At 51.2% G+C, this 24,530-nt stretch overlaps 1 protein-coding gene across 2 annotated transcripts in view; it reads right to left on the reverse strand.

Annotated features, from left to right (window-relative positions):
• Positions 1 to 24,530, reverse strand: part of SCAF8 (SR-related CTD associated factor 8) — a 1,763,249-nt gene that overhangs the window by 912,328 nt on the left and 826,391 nt on the right. For both annotated transcript variants that reach the window (XR_014963046.1, XM_085611536.1), the window contains exon 18: positions 14,286 to 14,427. Coding sequence is in view for 1 of the 2 variants with exons in the window: in XM_085611536.1 (XP_085467662.1) it covers positions 14,286 to 14,427 (142 nt within the window). In the remaining variant the exon portion in view is untranslated. The remainder of the gene's footprint in view (positions 1 to 14,285; positions 14,428 to 24,530) is intronic.

The following is a 24,530-nucleotide window of genomic DNA, read 5'->3' on the forward strand; positions in this document are numbered from 1 at the left end:
CCTGTGAGGTCTATCCTCCTGCTTTCTTTATCAGGTGGTGGGCCCGAAGTTGCTGGTATGTTGGCCCTTCTCCTGGCCGTGGAAGCTATGATGGAGTCGGCGGTGACGCTACCCTTGATGTAAGGGGGGTCCAGGGAAGAGTGCTTATACTTCTTCTCAGTCCTGGGCGTGATCGAACGGCAGGTCGCTGGTTCCTTGAAGGCTTCTCTCCCCTGATTCATCACACTTTGTAGCATGGGGAGGAATTGGCTCCTCGTCTGGATGGGGAGCAGGGTCTCGAGGAGGAAATCGGCTTTCGGCCTCTCTTCGTCGAGTTTGACGCCGAAGGCTGTCGCTGCGCTCCTGACCACCATATTGTGCACCCCGATGTCGTCGGGTGGCGAAGGCCTCGAAGGGTACGTGTCCACGGGCTCCTCCGGGTTTTCGGTGTCGAGATCCTGCCATTCGATGTCGTGGCTGGTAGATGGCGCCGAGCTGTAGAACGACTGCTGGTCTTCTTCCTCGGCTTCAACTTCATAATAGGTCTCGTCTTCCTCTTCGAGATCTCTCGTCAGCCCCTCGGTGTCGACTTCGTCCTCGACTTCGACGACGTCCGTCAGTAGAGCCGTTGGAATCTTGAATTCCTTCATCTTGGCGTCGAACTCCTTCTTCCTTTGAAGGATGTTCTCCATTTCGGCCTCGAGCCGCCTCTTCTTTTTCTCCATCTCGGAGATGCTTTCGGCGTCGACCGCGGGTCTTTTCGACAGAACTTGCGTCGACGTCGACCGTTCTTTCTGCGTCGATCGTCCCGTTTCCTGGGTTGTCTTCGACGACCCTTGCCTTTCGGCTTCTTTCGGCACCAGGGAGTCCTTTTCGAAGGATCCGCTCGGCCTCTTGTCCATGGTTCCCCCTTTGGTCGTCAAAGTTTTCGGCGCCGGGGCTCCCTTCGTGGACTTTGACTCAGATTTTCTCGAGTCACCCTCGTGTTTGAGGTATTTTCTGTTTTGAGCTCGACGATTCTCTTACCTAGTCTTCTTTTTTCTTGTCGGTCTCTACGACCGTGAAGTTTTCGGCTGCCTCGGCGACGTTGTCCTCATCGTCCGTGGAGAGGCCCAGATCGTAGAGCGACGGGGCCTTACCCTTGCCATCCATGCTGGCGTTGGCTCTTCTCTGCCGATCTCTCACCCGGAGCGTCTTCGGCGCGAAGGCTGAGCAGGCGTTGCAGTCCTTACTCTGGTGTTCGACCGGTAGGCAGAGGTTGCAGACCGGATGCTGGTCCTTCTGCGCGAACTTGGGGTGGCAGTTAGGGCAGAACTTGAATGGCGTTTTGTCCATTGCGCTCAGGGCCTCTGAGTGCGCATTCTCCAAGGTCGTCGCGCTCCTGATGAAGTATCTTCCTTTCCTGTGATATCTTCGTAGTTTTTATCGACTAAACTCGCTTTTCTTTCTTCTTCCTTCGATTGTAATTCTGGAGCTTCCCGATGACGATCCAGACCCAACGGCGGAAAAAAGAATCTGAAGATGGCGCCCCAAAGGTCGGACTTCCGCAGGAAGCACGACGAAGTCACGAGAGGTGCACCAAATGGTGGGTCGTCGCCGCCCACCTGGGCTACAAAAAAATACAAAGAAAAGACTACGAATCCGGACCCAACCACAAGATCGCGGAATAATGCACAGCATAGTGAATCCAGAAAGATTCACGCTGCAAAACTGACGTCAGCGCCCCGGGCTGGGACTTATGTGACCTCGCTGACGTCACGTCCGCGGACGACATCAGGGCGGAGTCACGTGGTACCACCCCCGGCGGGCAGAGATGATGTGGCAAAAAAAAAATCCGGATCCAGTCTCACGCCAGGGGATAATTCTACGTTAAGGAATCTGCAGCTAGTAGTCTCTATCAGATACTGTTTTTACTGGTATTTGCTGATGAGGCTGAAACTGTGGGAAATGTTTTTGAAAGGACAAATCCTTGCTAAATTTGGATAAGCTATCCCTGTTTGAGAACTGAGGATGGCTTCGAGATAAGGTTGCATTTGAAGAGGTTGTAGGTGGGAATTGACTCCATTGACTGTGAAACTTAGCCAATGAAGTAGGATTATAGCAGTTTGAGAGTGCTGAAAACAGTTTTGATAGTTTGAACTTTTGATAAGCCAGTCGTCTAGATATTGGAAAACGTGTATGTTTTGTCTGTGCAGATGAGCTGCTACTACTGCTAGACATTTGGTGAACACCCTTGGTGCTGTAGTGACCCCGAATGGAGATAGTTTGAATTGAAAGTGTTTTCCGTTTGATACAAATCTGAGGTACTGTCGATGTGCTAGGTGAATTGGGATGTGAAAGTAGGCGTCCTTTAGGTCCAATGCTGACATGAAGTCACCTTGTTTTAGTAGTGCGATGACATCTTGTAGAGTGACCATATGTAAGTGCTCTGAGAGAATTTACCTTTTTAGGGGTCCGATTTGGGAATGAGAAAGTAAAATGAGTAACCACCTGTGCCCTGTTGGTGTAGTGGCACAGGTTCTATTTCTACCTTTTGAAGAAGAGCTCTTACTTCCTCTTTGAACAGCTGTTGATGATCTGTTGACAGTCTTTGTATGCGGGGTTGTAGGAAGCTGGCTACACTAAAGTAAGGTATAGTGGGCACCGAGTGAGTCCAGTAAAACCCCAAAGGTAGACAGGGATAAAGTTAGATAGCACCTCACTCTCTATTTGTGGTAGTGTGGTCGAGCAGTAGGGCAGTATCAGAGGACAATGTTAAGCATTTGTTGTACACAGTCAGTCAGCAAATGAATTCACACACTCAAAGACTGAACCTTCAGACCAATTGTGTTGGTATCAAAAATATTCTTTTAGCTATTTTATTTCCTAGAACCAAGCAAGCCTGGCACAGGTAAGTGATAAGTACTTTGCAGTAAATATACAGATTGCAATACAGTTTGGATTGCAATTGTAAATGTGCTTTGATATGATTACAGTAGTGTTACTGATAATGCAATGCTTTTCAGAATACAGTACATATACTTTGAATGGGATTTTCAGTAAGATTAAAGGTAAGTTACTTTTGGGTTACTTTTCTTACCCAGAGTAGTATACCTGGATACTACTCTTGGCAATTTCCTGTAAACAGGTAATTTAAATCGATTGTGTTATCCTATGGAGGAAAATAGTGTTATCGGTTTTGAGGTACCTATTTGGTAGTGGGAGTTGAGGTTCTGGGGGTAGACTCAGGGGTGCCCCCACAAGTATGCACTCTAGTTACACCCTCAGCGGCACTAGGGCAGCCGGGTGCAGAGTGCTGAGACCCAATGTTATCCAATGGGGGATAGGGGGCCTCTGAATGGTGGCTGCTGACAAGCAGGCCACTTGGTTGTGGGAGCAAAGCTACTGGACTTTAGCTCAGGGCAAATGGGAAAACAAAGTAGCACCAAAGGTGCACCCTAAGCGGCACTAGGGCGGCCGGGTGCAGGGTGCTGTTTCGACGTCGGGCGCCCTGTTTGCAATGGGGAACATTCGGTTTGCAAAGTCACTGCAGGCTTGGGGACAAAGGTCTTTTGGGTGCGACCACCACTTCGAGAGGTAAGTTGGGAAGTTAGGCATTATCGGTTTGGCCAACCAAGGCAGTGAGGAGTCAGGTGCAGGGGAGACTTTTGGGGTCGGATCTTCTCACCAGCTCCTGGTCGCAGCTGGGGGGGGGGGCGACCTTCCAGATTTAGACTGCAGGCATTGGCTGGAGGCTTGAGGCAGGTCTGGGGTCGCAGGGGAGACCTCCTCGTGGTGTTTGCCCTCTCGGGCTCGGGCCGTTGACGGCGGGTGCAGAGTGGGGCAAACCCGCAGTGTCCGGCCAGAAACAGAGGTTGCAGATAAACAAATATGGTATTCATTGGAGATACAGTCTTTGGGGTTCAAGGCAGACAGGTCCTCCGGGATTTCAAAGTTGCTGGCTGCAGGATAAACCGGGATTTCGCAGGAGCAGGTTCAAGGTGGAGACAGGCCGGTAGGGCTTACACCAAGTCAGTGGGCGTATTCCTCTTGTTAGCTGCTGTTCGGGTCTTAATCTTCTCCTTGTAGTTTCTACTTGTCTGAGGAAGCAAGGTTCGGGGGTGCCCCTAAATACTAGATTTAGGGGAATTACAGGAAGGTAAAAGGTAGGGACCAATGTGTCCATTCCCTTGGGTGGGTGTACACCCCTAGTTTGCCACCCTCCAGTGGGAGGGGGGAATGAGCCTGTCCCTGATTGGCTGAGTCCCCCCATCTGCAAGATGGCGGCGACTGAGAGCTGTGCTTCACCTCACCTCCCCCACCTGAGGGGTGGAGTTGGCAGAGGTGGGCTCACCTCTCTTCCTCACTTGTTTTTCCCACTGGTTCTCCCGCCCAAAGTGGGGGTCAGAACCAGTCGAGACTAGTTGCTGAGAGCAGCCAGTGAACTGGGGAAGCTCACAAAGGCGGCAAGCCTTTGAAGCTTCCCCTTCGTTAACCCTGCCCATCCTGGGGGAGAAGGCTTGGCACCTTGTCCCAGGATGTGCATTGTTTCAGGCCCCAGAGAGCAGCAGGCTCTCGACCCAGGGGTCCAGAGACATGTCTGGTGGTGGCTGTTGAAAGCAGCCACTCAGTCTGGACACTAGTGGTGGGTTCGATTTCAGGGGGCATCTCTAAGATGCTCTCTGTGTGCATTTTTTTTATTGAATCCCACACTGGCATCAGGGTGGGTTTAAATGTGCTGAGAATTTTGATACCAAACTTCTCAGTTTTCAGTGTAGCCAGTATGGTGCTGTGGAGTTCGTAATGTCAAACTCCCAGCACCATATACTCTTAATGGCAGCACTGCACTTACAATGTCTAAGAATGGACTTAGACACTGTAGGGGTACAGGGCTCCTGCACCTGTACACTCACCAGTGGTATAGGCTACCCAGCTAGAAGGGTGACTGATTTATGCGAGGGCAGTGGGTTGTAGGTATGGCACACAGAGATGTGTGTCACGTCGACTCTTCACTTTGTTCCGCACCAAAACACGCAGCCTGCAAAGGCAGTGTGTGAGTGTAATGGTACAGGACCTTTAAGAGTGGCCTAATAAGTGCTGCAGCCTTTAGATGCCTTCTCTGGTGACAGCGCCCTTGGTACTTGTGGTACCATTTACCAGGGGCTAACCTGTGGCAAGAGATGCCAATTGGGTTTAGGCTTCAATGCAGTTTTAGGGAAAGAACATAGGCCCTGGGTACTTGATTAGCAGGAGCCCTTGGCACACTCAGTCAAAGCACATCAGCAATTCAGCAAAACGTGGGTGGAACCATGCAGAAAGAGGGCACTTTCTCACAGGGGTGGAATGTTGGAGGTGTTGAAGTGAGCTCCAAGCAATAAATATGTTGGATAATATCCAACACCCACTGTTACGAAGTGCTATTCGGCCATGTGGGAAAGAACTGTTGGAGTCTTTCCTCGACAGGTGTATTATGAGCAGAGAAAAATGGCAGTTAAGTCAAGGATTTGTGGCGATAGCTGTTATTGAAACCGCCTCGACCTCTACCATGGGAATGGTTTTCTCTGTAGGATCCTCAATAATATCCCTTGGGGCATCTATTTTGCGACTGGGGATACGGATATGTAGAGGAGGTGTCAACAGATGTACTTTTTTCTGCTTCACGATAGGAGGAGAGATGAAAATTCCCTCTATGGGTAGGAGTTTGTAATGATCTCATAACTTTAGCAGTTTCATTGTCTTTTTTAATTTTCTTAAGTAAGGTGTCTACTCTAAGGGCCAAAGAGATTCTCTACATAGAAAGGAAGTGCCAGAATATTTTGTTGTTCTTCTGGTTTGAAGGCTGAAACCTTGAGCCAGGCATGTATTTTTATGAGGATACTGGTGTTCATACCTCTAGCAGCTGTATCAGCTGGATCCAGTGCATAGCGGATGGAGGTGTTAGCTATTAATTTACCCTCCAAAGCAATTTCAAGTGCCCTTTTCTTATATTGTTCAGGGAAATGTTGGAGGAGCCCCTCCATTTCATCCCAGTGTGCCATGTCATAGCAGGAAAGGAGACCAAAGGAGTTGGCTATCCTCCAATGGTTGGCTGATTGTGCTGCTGGTGGGGGGTGCCTCGTCAGATGTTTGTGAGTTGGCTCTCTTCCTTGCTGTAGCAACCATAGAGAATCTGGTGGTAGTTGACTTTTTATATATGTTTGGTCCGAAGGGGATGGCTTATATTTTTTATCCACTCGTAGTGTAATGACCCTTGCTTTTACTGGGTCTTTAAAAATATTTGTGGTAAGTCTTTTCATTCCGTTAAGCATGGGCAGATATTGTGCCAAAGCGGAGTGGATGGAGGTATTTTAAATACACAATCACAATCATCCTGCAGTGGCTCTGTGTGCAGCAAAACTTTATGATAAATAGCTGCTCTACATATGATGTCATGGTATTTTGTAGTATCATTTGGAGGGGAAGGTTTAGCCAGATACAAATCTGGGTCCGTGTCTGCAGGTGGATCTGTGTCATCTGTGTCCCACAGACTGTCTTGAGGGGGAAAAGACTATTGGTCACCATCATCCCCATATTCATGAAAGGAATGAATGAACAAATTACTTACCTTCGGTAACGATGTATCTGTAAGAAACATTAGTTAGTTAGATTCCTCACCTTAGAATATCCCCAGGCGTCAGGCTGGATCCGGAAAGATTTTTGTAGCAATACCCCTTGCGCGTCGGTAGGCGTCGTCGGCGTCGTGCTCCGGAATGACGGAGTACTTAGACGCCGTCCTCGCGCGCTGACGTCAGTTCTTATACATAGCTTTCCGCGCCAGGGACGCTGAGCCATGCAAGAGACCAACACTGGTGCCAAAAAATCTATGGCCCTGAAAGGGAGAACCTTAACCCTAGATGTCGGTTCGCAGAACGGGGAGGCTGGGTGGGTCGGTGAGGAATCTAACTAACTAATGTTTCTTACAGACACATCATTACCGAAGGTAAGTAACTTATTCATCTGAAAGAAACACGTTAGTTAGATTCCTCACCTTAGAATAGATACCCCAGCAATACCAACCCCGGAGGTGGGCCTGCGAACCAAGATCACACCAGAAAGTCCTGGAGAACAGAATGGCCAAAGTGGCCATCTCTCCGGACTTGGCTGTCCAGGCAATAGTGCTTGGCAAACGTGTGCAGTGAAGCCCACGTTGCAGCCTGACAGATGTCCTGCAAGGGGACTCCCCACCCCAGGGCAGTTGTCGCCGCTGTGGCCCGGGTGGAATGGGCTCTCAGCCCAAAAGGAGGGTCCTTTTTCGCCAAGGAATAGCAGATCTTAATACACAACACGACCCATTGCGAGATGGTCCGCTTGTGCACAGCTTTACCCTTCCTAGCACCTACATATCCAACAAAAAGTTGGTCGTCCACCCGGAACTGTTTTGTGCGGTCCAAATAAAAGGACAGCGCACGTTTTGGGTCCAGACGGTGGAGCCGCTCTTCATCTTTTGAAGGATGCGGAGGCGGAAAGAAGGTGGGAAGCGTGACAGATTGCCCGATGTGAAAGGGAGTCACGACTTTAGGAAGGAAAGAAGGACGTGTCCGGAGGACAACCTTATCCGGATGAACCGAAAAGAAGGGAGGCTTAGCTGACAGAGCCTGGAGCTCACTCACCCGCCTAGCGGAGGTGATAGCCACCAGGAAGGCAGTTTTCAGAGTAAGTAGACGAAGTGGACAGTTGTGAAGGGGCTCAAAGGGAGCGCACATCAGAAAGGTGAGAACAAAGTTCAAGTCCCACTGAGGCATTACGAAGGGGACCGGAGGGAACATATTAGTAATGCCCTTCAGAAATTGGGAGACAACAGGGGACTTGAAAAGAGAAGGCTGATCAGGAAGCCTTAAGAAAGCAGAGATTGCAGCAAGATAACCCTTCAAGGTGCCCAGAGCAGAGCCCTGCTGGGCCAAAGAAAGAAGAAAGAGTAGAACCTCAGAAAGAGGGGCGGAAAGGAGATCCACAGCCTTTGCTGTACACCATGCCACAAATTTGTTCCACCGGCAGGCGTATACCGTCTTTGTGGAGGGACGCCTGGCTGCCAGAATGATATCACAGACTTCAGGAGGCAAGTCAAATGGCATCAACTGTCGCCGCTCAATCTCCACGCATGGAGGTGGAGGCTGGACAGGTTCGGGTGTAGGACCGTCCCCTGCTGCTGCGACAGAAGGTCCTCCTGAAGAGGCAGACGTATCGGGGGATCGATGGACATACTGAGTAGCACGGGATACCAGTACCTTCGTGCCCAAACCGGAGCCACCAAGATGACTTGGGCCCGGTCGCGCCTGATCTTCTTCAGCACTCTGGGCAGAAGTGGTATAGGCGGAAAGGCGTACAACAGACCGCAACTCCACTCGCGACTAAAAGCATCTCCGAGCGAGTGCCGCCTTGGAAATTCCAACGCGCAGAACTGCGGACATTGCGCGTTCTCTTCGGTGGCGAATAGATCTAACCAAGGCTCTCCCCACTGCAGAAAGAGACCTTGCGCCACGTCTGAGTTCAGACGCCATTCGTGATCCATCATGCACCGGCGGCTGAGTTCGTCTGCTCTGGCGTTCAGAGAGCCCGCCAGATGTTGAACCACCAGGGTGATGCCCTGATGTTCCAGCCATGTCCAGAGGCGCAGAGCCTCCTGACAAAGGGTCCAGGACCCCACACCGCCCTGTTTGTTGCAATACCACATGGCGGTGGTGTTGTCCGTGAACACCTGCACGACACTTCCCCGGACAGAGGGAAGGAAGGCTTTTAGTGCAAGTCGGATCGCCCTCAGCTCCAAGAGGTTGATATGGAGCCGAGTCTCTGCCGGAGACCAGAGTCCTCTGATCTCCACCTCTCCCATATGGCCCCCCTATCCCAGGAGGGACGCATCCGTCACTACGACATGCTCCGGTTGGGGTAGGGAGAGGGATCTGCCTCTGACCCAATCGCGATTCGTGAGCCACCACTGCAGCTGGTTTGCAGTGCCCTCCGAGATCAAGACGTGATCTGACAGGTTGCCTCGATGCTGGGCCCACTGAAACTTCAGGTCCCACTGCAGAGCCCGCATCCGCCACCTGGCGTGAGGTACCAACAGAATGCAGGAGGCCATCAGCCCCAGAAGCCGCAGCACCAACCTGACCGAAACCCAGGACAGAGGCCGGAAGTTGGAAATCAGGGCTTGAATGTCCCGGACCCGCTGTTCCGCGGATAGACCCGGAATTGTGCCGAATCGAGAACCGCCCCAATGAAAAGGAGCTTTTGGGAGGGACTCCGGTGCGACTTCGGCAAATTGATGGAGAACCCCAGCGAGTGCAGGATGTCGGCCGTAGTCTGGAGGTGGGAGACGACTTGCTGGGGCGAGCCCGCCTTCAACAGCCAGTCGTCGAGATAGTGGAAGACTGGGACCCCTGATCTGCGCAGATGAGCTGCGACCACCGCCATCACTTTCGTGAACACCCGAGGGGCACTGGTGAGGCCGAAGGGGAGCACAGTGAACTGAAAGTGCTCCTGACCCACCGTGAACCGCAGGTAACGCCGGTGGGCCGGGGATGTGGAAATAAGCGTCCTGCAAGTCCAACGCTACCATCCAGTCTCCTGGGTCTAGGGCAGCCAGAACCTGAGCTAAGGTGAGCATCTTGAAACGGTCCTTCCAGAGGAAGGCGTTGACGCCCCGAGATCCAAGATCAGGCGTAGGCCCCCTTTGCCCTTCTTGGGAACCAGAAAGTAGTGGGAATAGCAACCACGACCTACTTCCGGACCAGGAACGTGCTCGACGGCCTCTTTGGCCAAGAGGGCCGAAACTTCCTCTCGTAGAAGATGCAAATGATCCCCCGACATACGGTGGTTCAGCGGTGGCATGGCTGGAGGGGTCGTCTCGAAGGGGAGGGAGTAGCCCCTTCGGACGATTTGCAGCACCCACCTGTCCGACATGATGGAGCGCCAGTGGAGCAGGTGATGGCGAACCCTGCCGCCCACTGGCGTTGAATGGGCCTGAAAGCTCGGACTAAGAGGGCTTTGAGGTGGATGCTGCCGGGGTAGATGTGGACTGACCGGCACGTTGACCTCCAGTACCGCCTCGGCGGAATCCACGTCCGCGTGCAGGTTGGTTCTGCGGCTGGTGGCTGGGCGGACGTGAGGAGGCGTCCCTTCCTTGGCCACGAAAGGGACGAAAGGCGGAAGTTTGCGGCCACGGGGCCGAAAGACCCAAGGACTTGGCCGTGGCCCAGGAGTCCTTGAACCGAGCCAGCGCACTGTCCGCCTTCTCACCAAAAAGGCGAGTGCCATCAAAAGGCATGTTCATGAGGGAACTCTGGACATCCCCTGAAAATGACGTGGACCTCAGCCAGGCGTGACGCTGAAGCGCCACCGTGGTGGAAATCGCCCGACCCAGCGAGTCCGTGGTGTCAAGTCCACACCGAATGGCATGCCGTGCTGCATCTCGACCGTCAGCAAGTGCTTGAGCGACCCATGCCCGGGCCTCCACCGGGCACAAAGGCAGCAGGTCCTCCACCGTATCCCACAGAGTGGGAATAACGGTCCAAAAGACAAGCGGTATTTTAAGACCGCAGCCCCAAACTCAGGGACAAGAACAGTTTCTTGCCAAACTGTTCTAACTCTTGGATTCCTGATCCGGAGGAGCGGATGGGAAGGAGGATTGGGAGGTTAAGACCTGGATAACCAGACTCTCGGGGGTGGGGGGTGTTGGGAGAGTAAACTGGGGTCGCCCGGAGCAGGGCGGTGGCGCCGGGCAACGTTCCGGTCCACAGGAGGAACTGGAGGGCTTGGACCAAGTGCCCTGTAGATCGTCTATGAGGGCCTCATTAACCTGCAGCAGAGGCTCAGTGGAGCTTGCTGTCGGTTGAAGGACCTCTATGAGGACGTTAGTCCTCACGGCCATAGCAGGCAACTCCAGTCCTAGGGCTTCGGCCGCCTTGCGCAGCACCACTGAAAAAGCTGCACCCTCCTCCGAGGCCACAGTCGGAGGAGAGATGAAGCCAGCGTCCGGCGAAGTGTCCAGACCACTGGCATCCCCCAGTTCGTCTGCCCAGTCCTGTGCAAGTTGACCCTGGAGGGCCATAGGGTCCTCAGACCCCTCCCAGTCGCCCCCATCATCCGATTCCTGATAAACAGGAGGAACGATCGGAGCCGGACGGTATATGAAATTGTCATCCATCGAAGTCGGGTGCGGCGCCGGGTCCGGACCGGGGCTGAACCGGGTAACGGCGTCGTCCAGAGACGGTGCCGGAGGTGGAACTGGTGTCGGCGTCGTCTTGAGGTCGACCGGCGCCGACTGAGATCCAGGCCTGGATCCCTCGGGGACCTGCGGCGTCGAGGCCGGAGCCGTTGACGACGCCGGAGCTGGAGCCGCCGGCACGCGTGGTCGCCCAGTCGAGCCTGCGGGGCCCGAAGGCGCGCCGGCAGGCGTCGACGGCAAAGTCAGGCTCCTCATGGCCGAGAGGAAGGCACTGACCTCCGCTGGAGTTGCGCTGTCCCAGTGACCGGCGGGTATGGGGACGGACGCGACTCCTGCGGCTCAGCCGAGTCGGGCGACCGGCGAGGGGAGTCCTAAGAGCGATGTCGTCTCTTGGACTTCTTGGAGAGCTTCGACTTACCCGAAGACCCCGACGAGCGATGACGATGGCTGCGGCTCCGCGAGCGGTCCTTGGACCTCCTCCTGGACCGGGACCGAGAGTGACGCGGAGCCGAGTGGCGAAGCTCGAGAAGCTTACGGGACCGCTCCCGTCTAGCTTTAGACGTCAAGGCCTTGTAATCGAGGCACGACTCCGCGTCATAGTCGGGCCCCAGGCAATACAGGCACCGGCGATGGTGATCCGTCACCGACATCAGGCGATGACAGGCTTCACAGGCCTTGAAACCAGGCATCCTACCGGCACCAGAGTCGAGTCGATAGACCAAAAGGAGTCAAAATGTTAGTCAAAAAATGACCAGGGGTAAGCTCTGCCCGGATCGGCGCTTACTCGCGCGGAAAAAAGAAGAACTGACGTCAGTGCGCGAGGGCGGTGTTTAAGTACTTTGACGACGTCATTCCGGCGCATGACGCCGGACGCGGAGCCGCAGACGACACCTACCAACGCGCAAGGGGTATTGCTACAAAAATCTTTCCGGATCCAGCCTGACGCCTGGGGAAATTCTAAGGTGAGGAATCTAACTAACGTGTTTCTTTCAGATAGAACCCTCAGAGTAGTGCGAGTCTGACGGAGGTGAATGTGGCAGTGTATGCCCTTGGTGTCACTGGTGGTGGGCTAATGGGTGGTGGATTGATGTTCTTACCCACCCTTTTGTCTGTGCTTTGATGGGCAGGGCTGTTCACTGCTTCCTCAAAAGTCAACTGCCACTTTGCTAGATTTTCCTTAGTTTGTGGAGGCACAGCCATGATTCTACCAGTGTCTGGGTGAATCAGCAGTTGTTTTTGTCTGCCATAAGATGTTCTTTTAACCTTTCACGCATCAATTCCATAGTTTTGGAGCTGGTTTTCAGTTTGGCTAAAGTATGTGACTTTTTGACCTAAGCAGTTTTTGATGCGGATGGTTTCAGTGTTGAGGTATTTCATTTCACTGCCGAGGTACTTGATTTCAGTGCCGAGGTCCCCTATGTTTTGGTGCCAGGGCTTTCGATTAAGAGTCTTGACTTGAAGCCGATGACTGCTGGACATGGGCTTTAGGCTGTTTGGGGGGTGAGCGGGGCTAGGTGTTACCGGTACAGCTCTTCGGTGCTAACCATGGCCCAAAAGCAGTGGTGGCCTGTACGAAGGCTTCGGTTGGTCTAAACCAGACTGCTGACCCTTTGGGATGCTTTGTTGAGACTGTGGTCAGGATGGAAGGGCACAGTACTCACTGTTTGACCAGGTGGAACGTCCTCAATTTCGAGTTCGGACCCCGAACTGTCACCAGGGGAGAAAGAGCCCTCATCTGCTGCCCTGACCAGAGCTTGTGCCTCTTGGTGATAATCTTGGGATCCAAAAACGTCTGGAGTGTCAACTGTGCATCTGAACATTTCAAGGCATCTTGCGCGTCGATCGCGCAGTGTCGTCTTTGTTCGGAAGCACTTGCACCCCTCACAGATGGATTCCTGATGATCCGGAGACAGGCACAAGTTACACACCAAATGTTGGTTGATATGTGTAAACTTGACATGGCAGCGTGGGCAAAAACGAAAAGGTATCCGTTCCATCACAGGATGGGCAGAACGTGAACGTAAAATGAAAAATAAGGATCCCCCCTGAAGAGCAAAGGCCTACCGGGCAAAGGTCGGCTGGAGCGCGTTGACAGACAACCGGTGTAAATTTTAAGTAACCGAGATTCATAACACAAACGTTAGAGGCCTAAATGCTAGATTTTCAGCAAGACACAGCAGAGGAGCACACGGCCAATCCTGATGGCGGAAGAAAAAAAAAATCCTCTAACAATGGAGTAGAAGACGATGCACACTGCAAGCAAGGGGAGGAGTCACTACACCTCAAGGCTTGAAAGACTTCTTCGAAGAAAAACAACTTGCACACTTCCGAGCCCAACACTAGATGACAGACTTATGCTAAGCATGTGTATTTAAAGCCACACATGGAAAACACCACATTCCTTAAGGTCAGAATTTAAAACATTTTTCCACAGAAGTACATTTCCAGATTGCATGCTTTTGCACAAATATCTACATCATCTATTATTCCATAAAATCTTGCATGAAAAACTGACATTGGATTTTTATTTTTTTTATTGTACTTTTTCCTATTTATTTTGATTATACCGCTGCTTCCCTTCCATGTTCTGCACTGCTTTCCTGTATAACTTACCTAAATCTCTTGCTAATCTGTCTTAAGCCCTTTTTTTGGAAGACATTACATATTGATTAATTTCAGCAAGCAGTTGCTTGCCACATAGCCTCCTATAATCATCACACCTAAGACACTAATGCACTACCAAGAACCTGGAGTAAATGCATGGAATGGGTTTCCTTAAGCATGCAAGACTAACCCCAATAACTAATGGACTGACCACTAACTTTGGACCCTTGGGTAGCGTGCTTCTCACCTCAAAGCACTTCAACGCATCTCAGAGTAGTAAGCGCTATATCAATGCAATTTCAATTCAATCCAATAAATCTGAACCACGGAATGCAATCATTGCTCTTTGCTTGCTCAATTAGATAAATGACTGCAATCTCTTTAATGCCAACATTTAAAAAAGGAATATGTTTTTAACAAATGTAGTAACTCGCGCATTAACAAACTCATTAAAATGACTTATGGAAAATGCCGCCTTCAAATTAGTTTGCAACTCTTGCAGTGTGGCAAAAGAGTGACTTACCAGGTGGAGGTTGTGAGGGGTCAAATGCAGGTCGCAGAAATGGGGGAGGAGGCATCACGTAACCTGGAGGAGGGACTGACATAGAGAGCGGGAACACTGGCGGGATCAAATTAACAGCAGGAACAGCTGGTGCCAACGGCATCTAATTTTAGGAGTAAGGTAAAAAGAATTGTAAACTTTTCTACCTAAACATATCCGGTCTCATTTACTTTCTGAATAACAATACAGCAACAGGTAGAAAGCCCAGTTAATACTGGTGTTACAAAGTTTGACTCACAGTGAGACATGTCGTTCTTCACCTAATGCTCCTAACTTTTTTAGCTGAAGATCACTTCAAACATTCCATTTATCTAGGAAATTGCTACACTAATTTTCTTACAAGACAATTGTAACAGATTGCTCAAACAATAAATGGCATATCTTCAGAGATGATCAATTCTAATTGCTAAAGACTGTCAATCAATCGTCTTTATTTCGGTTCAATGAACCATCAAAGTGCACAGTGCAAAAACATTATAAATATATATATACTGGATAGGTACGAATCACAGCTCATAACAGTATAAATATAAAGGTACATTTCAGTCATGATCCATAGATTGTCAAAGTGCTACCACAATACTAAGACCTAAACCAAAGAAACGAAAACCTCAAAAAGAGTGTCCTTAAACATGGACTCCTTAAGGGTCCGCTATGTCACCCGGATTATCTATGTTATTTTCTAGTATTGGCAGCTCAAAACAAATAACTGGGATAGGTGGGATAAAAATACGCACTTGCAATGGTTAAGAATATTTTTTAAAAATTAGATAATAAAACCTAAATAGATACAATTATGCTAGTGCCTGTCTCCCAGCAATTCATCATCATCAAGAGTATTTGAACGATTCATCAAGCAATTCATAGAGGCACATAATCAAATACACAGCAAAACTTAAAAGTGAGGTACACTCGTAAAAAGTATTATAAAATCAAACCCAACTGCATACCAGGTTTAGGAGATATGAAAACAAAATTAAGACTACAACATGACATGAAATTGAGACATTACCAGCTTATCACAATTAGTTCCTTAAAAGATATTTGTGACACTTAAAATAAAAATTTCAATGCAAGTCACTCTATAACAGTCTTTACCCATATCTCTTTCTGATTGCAAGGGCACCCCTTATAAAGTTCACAACTGCAGTGCAGTTGTCAATAGCGACTAATGAATACAGTTATCGAAAACCTTCTCTATAGGTACAGGGACGCTGCTTTCTCAATAGTGGGAGTAAAAATCTTGCTCTTCTTGTTTTGTAAAGTGAACCAAATAATACAAAGTGCAGGGTGCTTTGTTTGGACAGATTATCACCAGGACATGGCATAAGCTTATCCGACGAGTCTCCTTGACATAGAAAAGCTACCAAAAAGTGAGCTGTGGCTAACCAAAACCTTGTAAGATTAAATCTGTATTGCAGATGAATGATAAAATCTAGATACATTTTTGAGTGGTTGGTCAGAGGACTAACCTTGACTGGACTCAACATTCTATGGGATATCTGGGGCTGCTGATAATGAATGCTAGCTCTAGGGTTTAGGGGTCATATTTCGGGGGGTTTCGAAAACATCACATAAACCAATCTCAAAATGGAAAATACTACTTACCAGTATGCATCTGTTCTTGGAATGTAGAGCTGTAGAGTCATATGCTTGTGCATAGATCGCCATCTAGTGTTGGGTCCGGATGTTTGCACTTTGTTTTTTCTTCGAAGAAGTCTTTCCAGTCACGAGGTAGGTGACTCCTCCCTTACGTGATAGTGCGCATGGACATCAACTCCATTATTAGATTGTTTCCCCGCAGAGGGTGATAATGGAGCCAGTAAGAGTAGTTAGAATGAATATATGTATTTAAGTAAGATGTAACTGCAACAGGTATAAATACCCAGGGAGGCGGGTGGGAGCATATGACTCTACAGCTCTACATGCTTGTAGGAAAATGGCTCTGTATATACTGTTCCCAAATAGGTACAGTGTTTGCACAGTGTTTGCACAGAGTCCACAGTCCCCACAGGTTTGGCAGAGGCTAAAGTTAGAAATAACCTTACTCTCTAAAGTGGTAGCTTGGTCGAGCAGTAAGGCAGTATCAGAGGACAGTGTAAAGCATTTGTTGTACACACTCAGTCAGCAAATTGTCTCACACACTCAAGAACTGAACTCTAGGCCAATGGTTTGTATATACAAATATATGGTTGTTTTATTTTAGAACCAACAATAGGTATCAAAATATACTTTCTCAGAATGAGATGCTTTAGTTAAATACTTTGCAAGAGGCAATTGACTTCTGAATGCAATAGTTACAGTTTGTTGCAATAGGCAACACAATTTCAAACACAATAATACATTGAGCTCAATGGGAATTTCAAGTTAAATGCTATTGATTACTTTTAGGATTACTTTTCTAACTCCAGGACTGGATCCTAGATTCAGTCCTGGGACAGTTTCTTGAAACAGGTGAGTAAACACGATTTGGTTACTGTTGTAATTTTTAAGCAATATTTTCGTATTTTAAAAGTTGACCCTTAGAAACTTTTTCTAATGAAATCACCAATGTTATCCTATGGGAGGAAATTCACTTAGCAGGTAAATGGGGTTATTTTTACTTTTTCTAGCTCAGTGTTGGATCCTGGATCCAGCACTAGTGTACCGCCTGTAAGCAGTTGAGAGAATGCGTTTAGGTCATACAGGCGATTTTTAACGAATATTTGTAAGTTTGCAAAATCGACACTTAGAAACTTTTTCAGCAAAAAACAGGCAATGTTATCCGATGGAAGGAAATTCAAGTTGCAGGTAAAGTATGTTCTCGTTACTTTTGTAATCCAGTGCTGGGCTCCTAGGCTCAGTACTGGGACATCTATCTAAAATAGGTAAGTAGTTATGTTTATACAGTTGGTACGATTTTTTTAACAATATTTGTAGTTTGCAAAATCGACACTCACAAGAAATTTCACAGAAAAACAGTCAATGGTTTCCTAAGGGAGAAAATTGAGTTAGCGGTAAGTATTTTTGTAATTACTTTTCAGGGTCAGTGCTGGGCACCAAGATCCAGCACTGGGATCTCTCCTAATAGCAGGTGAGTATTTTTTATTTAGTTACTCGGTTGATTTTAGGTGAATATTTTAAAGTTTAGAAACTCCACACTTTGAAGAATTTTCAAGTAAAACAAGCCAATGTTACCCTATGGAAGAAAAGTGAGTTATCGGCTTTTGGGTAAGTACTCGACTGCCAGAGTTAAGGTGCTGGGCATAGACTCAGGGGTCTCCCAGGTTCAGGTAAGTACAGTTGTTACACCTTCAGCGGCACAGGGGCAGCTGGGTGCAGAGTGAGGTATGCCGAATGTTATGCTATGGGAGGCAGGGTGCCTGTGGTTGGTGGCTGCTGGCTAGCAGGCCACATGGCTTTGGGAGCTGGGCTCCTGGTCACATGCTCAGGGCAAATGGGGAAGTAGGTTAGAGTAGAAGTTGCACTGCCAGGGCCACTCGGGTGGCTGGGTGCAGGGTGCTTTTGAGCCGTCGGGCGATCAATGGATTGCAATGGAGAAGTTCAAGAACGAATAAAGGCTGCAAGCTCGGGGACGAAGAATCTTCAGGTGCCATCACCACTTCGAGAGGTAAGTTGGAGGATAGGTAGGTACCCAGGAGTTGGGCACAGAGGGCCGCAGGGCGCCGGGTGCAGGGGTGCCTTTTGGTGTCGGGTAATCTTACCCTCTGTTGATCAACGGGTGGGGGGGGATCCCTGGTTCTGAGGCTGCAAGCGTCGCCCGGAGCTTCGAGGTGGGTCCTTGGGTGCCGGATTCAGGGTCACAGTCACCGGGGGATGTCCTCGTGGTCTTTGTCCACTCCAGCACAGGCCAGGCTTGGCGGGTGCACAGTTTGCGGTTCCTGGCTGATGCCAGGGGTCAGTTACTTGCTTTGAGCAGTGCCACTGCTTGTGGGAGTCCCAGATGCTCAGAGTCACAAGGTAGCCAGGTCCTCCGGGGTTTGTGAGGTTGCTGGCCACGGGAGGTGCCGGGACTTAGCAGGAGCAGGTTCGAGGGTCGACAGGCCGGTTGGCTGGGGCCAAAGCAGTTGGTGTCTTCCTCTTGTTAGCAGCTGCACGGCAGGTCTTCTTTCTTCTTGATCTTCTTTGCGGTTTCGGAATCTGGATCTAAGGAAGGAAGGATCAGGGTGCCCCTAAATACTAAATTTAGGGGCGTTACAGGTAGGTAAAGGGCAGGGACCACTGGGTCACTGCCCTGGGGTGGGTACACCCCCTATCCTGCCACTCTCCTGTGGGAGGGGGGCAGTGGCCTAGTCCTGATTGGGAAGGGCTCCCCATCTTCAAGATGGCGAGAGCCCAGAGATGTGCTTCACCTCGCCTCCCCCACCTGAGGGGTGGGGTTGGCAGAGGCTCGCACACCCCCTGTCCTTCCTTGGGGTTTCCGGCCAGTCTTCCTGCCAGAGTGGGATTTTGGAACCGGTAGGGGCCAGTTGCTGAGTACAGCAAGTGGCCTGGAGAAGCTCACAAAGGCGGCATGCCTTTGAAGCTTGCCCTGCCCATCCTGGGAGAGGAGACCTAGCGCCTCGCCCAGGATGTGCATTGTTGCAGGCCGAGGAGAGCGGATGGCACTCTACCCAGGGGTCCAGCAACATGTCTGTTGTGTGGCAGCCCCTCAGACCAGACGTGGATTGTAGGTTAGGTTCAGGGGGCATCTCTAAGATGCCCTCTGTTGTGCATTGTACATTAAATCCTGCACTGGCATCAGTGCGGGTTTAATGTGCTGAGAAGGAGTAGTTTCTTACCTGTAACTCCAGTTCTGTAGTAGGGGTATCTCTGTTATAGTCATAATCTATGAATCTATGAATAATCCCCGCCCATGTGCGGGGACCCCGGAGCAATCAAAAATATCTCTTAAGCTGTCCCGCATTTGCAAACCTGCAAAGACACTTAAGAGACAGACAAAATAATACAGCCTAATCACAACAAGGCTGCACTGGCCAGCACTTCCTCTGAAGTGAACACAAAAGCCAAAATAAAGTTTAAATGTCATTTTTATTCACATTTGACATGTTCCTTTATTATCTCACACTCCCTTCACCAAAATCCCTTTAAACAACAGAGAGGAAGGGGTGGACAGACAAGCCCTATAGGCTGTCATTATGTGTCTGCTAAAGGGATACCGTGCCTTTAAGAAACTCTCCAGAGACCCCCGGTATCCCAGGATGCACAGCCAACCCAAGTTACTTTCAGTTCTTTTTGAAGGTGTATAACAACAGGCCTGATACCGTCAGGTTACTCCACCGGGGAGGAGGGAGGGTCGCTTATGACTATAACAGAGATACCCCTACTACAGAACTGGAGTTACAGGTAAGAAACTACTCCTTCTGTAGTAGGGGATCTCTGTGTATAGTCATAATCTATGAATAGAATGGCAAGCCCATCCCAACCAACAAACAGCGGTGGAGTAAAAACCCAGACACCAACAAATTACTGTGCAAACAAATTCCTCAGCGAAGCCCGTCCAACCTGCGCATCTGCCCTAGCATCAGAATCCAGGCAGTAATGCTTTGAAAACGTATGGACCGACTTCCAGGTGGCAGCATTACAAATGTCAGCAATTGGAACATTCTGAAGCAAAGCTGCAGTCGCTGCTTTGCCTCTAGTCGAATGTGCTGTAGGCTTACCCCCTAACGTCTTATTAGCTTTCTGATAACAAAGCTGAATACAGGACACAATCCATCCGGAGAGGGACCGTGTAGAGGTAGCTAGACCAGTTCTTACCGAACCATAATTCACCAACAGTGGATCCGACCTGCGGATGCCTTTTGTCTTATCGAGATAGAAGGTCAACACCCTACGCACAGCAAGTGAACGCAGAGACCTCTCCGCCGGAGAGAAGGGATGCTGAAAAAACGTAGGCAAAGTTATCATTTGGTTCACATGGAAATCAGATATCACTGTAGGTAAAAACTTAGGCTGAGTACGCAGTACCACTTTAGAAGCATGGAATACAGTATACGGCTCTTAAAAACACAGAGCCTGAATCTCACCTACTCTCCTGGCTGATGTAATCGCCACAAGGAGAAACAGCCTTCCAGGACAAATACTGCAAGGAGGCCTTATGAATAGGCTCAAAAAGGCTCCCTCATTATCTGGACAACACCACAGTCAACACCCATGGTGGAGAAGGTCGTCTAACAGGGAGGAACACCTTACGCGAACCTTCCAAAAAATCCGTAACCACAGGCATGTGGAAAAATGAGGTTTGGGAAGGGCCCTTTCTCTACGCAGTCAAAGCTGCGAGACGAACCCTGATAGACTGAAAATTAAGCCCAGAGGGAGCCAACTGCAGCAGATAAGGCAGAATAGCATCTTCTCTACAGGATGTAGGGTCAACGTCCTTTGCCTTGCACCATAAGCAAAATCTCTTCCACTTATAGGCAGAAGAATTTCTCGTAGACGGTCTCTTTGCATCTTTCAGTATATCCATACAGTCCCGAGGCAGAATCAAGTGTCCATATTGCACTAACTCAGGAGCCAGGCTGCCAAACTCCAGGACAAGAGATCGGGGGTACCATCTGTCATCCGAACCTCGTGAGAAGGTCCGGCCGACATGGCAGGCGCCTGTGTGGAATAACAGACCGGTGAAGAAGGTCGGTTAACCACCAGTGCCTCGACCCCTCCAGAACCAAAAGGATCATCCTGGCTCTGGATCGCGACAGCTCGATCAGCACCGCCGATATCAGGGGAAAGGGTGGAAAGGCGTAGAGAAAGCCGTTAGACCAGCTGATCCAGAGAGCTTTCCCCAGCGTCCCTGGTCGGAAGTACCTGGACGCGAAGTCGCAGCCTCTGCTGTCTTCTGCCCGAGCGAACAGATCGACATCCGGGGAGCCCCACTCTGCGAAGACGTCTATCAGCACGTCGCCGTTTAGCACCCTCTCGTGATTCTCGTGAACGAGCCTGCTGAGCGCAACGGCTTGGGCATTCTGCACTCCCAGCCAATGGGTAGCCGTGATCGGTAGGTTCCTGGTCACTAGCAAATACCAGATGGCCTGCACCTCCCGAGACAGCATGCGTGAACGGGAGCCCCCCTGCTTGTAGATGCAATACATGGAAGTAGGATTGTCCGTCTGAACGAGCAGGGAGTCTGCCTTGAAGGAGGAATGGAACGCCTGCAGGGCCAAGGGTACTGCTCTGAGTTTCCCAAAAAGTTGATGTGGTAAGTCATCTCCGTCTGCGACCATACCCCCTGTGAAGAGGGCCCGACTGAGGAGATTGTCCCCCGAACACCACCACTGCAGCGACTGAAGAGCATGCAGCGACAGCCGAATCTCGTCGTCACAAGCCCCTCCGATGGAGCGGTCACAAGGGCCTGAGCCTACCGAAGGAGTGACCATCGTCTTTCCGCCGAAGGAGACACGCTTACTGACAGCGTAGAGATGGAGGCCGCCACGTACTATATGCACTGGAACGGCGCCGGGACCGACTTGGACATGGTGACGTGCCACCCCAGCTTGTTCAAGAGAACGCACGTCTGGAGGGAGTGCGCTTGCGCTTCTGAAAGGAGTGCGCCCTGACCAACCAATCGTCAGAGACGAGACCTGCCCCACCGTTGGGGGGGGGGGGGTGGGGGGGGGGAGGGTAATAATACAAGAACTCGAGCCCTACGAAGGATCGAAGAGCGTCTCCCCTCCGAAGGGCACACAGCCGTTGAGTCACGACAGACCTTGTGAGGTCGGTGCGGAGGCCCAAACGAAGTAAGAGAGAGAGAGAGCGAGAGAGAGAGAGAGAGAGAGAGAGAGAGAGAGAGAGAGAGAGAGAGAGAGTCCAAGTGAAATGCCGGCGAGCTACCTGAAAGTAGCTGCCTTGATCAACCAGCCGTTCAGAAACGGAGAGACAAAGCCACTGTGACTCTCATATGCGCAGCCACCACGGCTGCAGGCCGAAAGGAGGCACAAAGCAATGATAATGGCCGTTGCCCACTGTGAAAAACAGGAACTCGCGATATTTTCCCCGCTGCATAGTCAGTCACCCTGAGGAGGTTGAGGGGAAACCTAATGCAGAGACCCCCACCGGAATGTACTACTCTTTGATCCCACGAGTCGGCTTGTCGCCCGCCGAACGTGGGTCCAAACTCGGTCATGTCTCCCTTGCACGCTAGAAGGAAAGGTGAGTACCATCCCTGTCCAGTCCGTCCCAGAGGAGCAGAGTCTATCTTCCTTTACTGGAAGATGGAGGTGGCCTCCTTCTACAACTCGCGCACAGAGCGCGAGTGAGGTGGAGGGAGCGCTGGAGGGAAACCGGGAGAGTTGCACGGCGGTCAGCCCCAAAATGACTCAATGGCGCCTCGCTATCCGCATGGGAGCACAAGAATTGCGGCAGAGAAGGAGAGTAGAAACACACTGCTGCGCAGGCTGCAGAGATTCCGTCGAAGACAAGAACGTCGCCGTAGAACAAACCCACGGCAAAGCCCGGGATGCGCCTGAAGCGAAACATCTGCTGCAGAGCCTAAGAATATATATATATATCCGCAACCATCATGCCCTGTAGACTATCCCTGTCTCTGGGCCGGAGATCCACACGTCGGTGAAGGAACGCACACAGGGATCACCACAACGGCCCAGCCAGAGGTTCGTAAGAACAGGAGAGCACCTCTCCCCGTAAGAGGCCCCCCTGGCATGCCTGACCCGAGAACTTCCATAACGGTGACGACGGGACCTTATGGAAGACAGCGGATCCATGGGACCGACGCCCCCACACGAGACCTCGTGCTAGGGACATCAAGATTCCACGGAGGGGGGGGGGGGGGTGGGGGGGTCGCCGGCCGAGGCGCCACAGGCCCCCTGGTGAGTGGGAGATGAGCCGGAGAGAATTCTGCGGCATCCCCGTGGTATCACCCGTGGGGGCGGAGCAGGAGGCGACCAAGATGGTGAGCCGGTACGCAGACACTGCTAAGCGAGGGGACCAAAGTCCCGCGCTTCCGAGCGGACCACGTGTCAGTAGCCCCAGACTCCGAAGGGTCCCTCGGCGCCAGCTCAGCGTCGAGAGTCGACGCTGCCGGGAAAACGAAGTCCCCGCCTATGATGGTAGGCCCACAACAGAGCGAGGTCCAGAACCGGACCTAGCCATCGAGCGCCAGTAATGACCCCTCGACGTCACCCATGACCTCACCATTACTGCGACGTCATCAGCACTGCGACGGCACCACCACAGCGGTGTCGAACCTCCGTCTGCACCCTGACGTCGAGCATCACCGCGCCTCGACGGCGATCGACGTCAAGCATCACTGCGCCGCGACGCCAAGCGTCTCGACGTCAAGCATCGTCTCGACGTCAAGCAAGGCATCGACGTCCAGCCATGCATCGACGTCCAGCCATGCATCGACGTCAAGCCTCGGACCAACGTCAAGCATCGCACCGACGGCAGGCATCTCATCGACATCAAGCGTCGACGCCAAGCGTCGACGCCAAGCACCAGCGTCGACGCCAAGCACCAGCGTCGACGCCAAGCACCAGCGTCGACGCCAAGCACCAGCGTCGACGTCAAGCCTCAGCGTCGACGTCAAGCCTCAGCGTCGACGTCAAGCCTCAGCGTCGACGTCAAGCCTCAGCGTCGACGTCAAGCCTCAGCGTCGACGTCAAGCACCAGCGTCGACGCCCAGCATCAGCGTCGACGTCAAGCCGCAGCGTCGACGCCCAGCATCAGCGTCGAAGTCAAGCATCAGCGTCGACGTCAAGTATCGACGGCAAGCATCAGAGTCGACGTCAAGCCTCAGCGTCGACGTCAAGCCTCAGCGTCGACGTCAAGCCTCAGCGTCGACGTCAAGCCTCAGCGTCGACGTCAAGCCTCAGCGTCGACGTCAAGCCTCAGCGTCGACGTCAAGCCTCAGCGTCGACGTCAAGCCTCAGCGTCGACGTCAAGCCTCAGCGTCGACGTCAAGCCTCAGCGTCGACGTCAAGCCTCAGCGTCGACGTCAAGCCTCAGCGTCGACGTCAAGCCTCAGCGTCGGCGTCAAGCCTCAGCGTCGGCGCCAAGCCTCAGCGTCGACGCCAAGCCTCAGCGTCGACGTCATGGCTCTCGACGTCATGGCTCTCGACGTCATGGCTCTCGACGTCATGGCTCTCGACGTCATGGCTCTCGACGTCATGGCTCTCGACGTCATGGCTCTCGACGTCATGGCTCTCGACGTCATGGCTCTCGACGTCATGGCTCTCGACGTCATGGCTC

Source organism: Triturus cristatus, chromosome 6 (assembly GCF_964204655.1).
Source record: "Triturus cristatus chromosome 6, aTriCri1.1, whole genome shotgun sequence".
NCBI classification, from domain to species: Eukaryota; Metazoa; Chordata; class Amphibia; order Caudata; family Salamandridae; genus Triturus; species Triturus cristatus.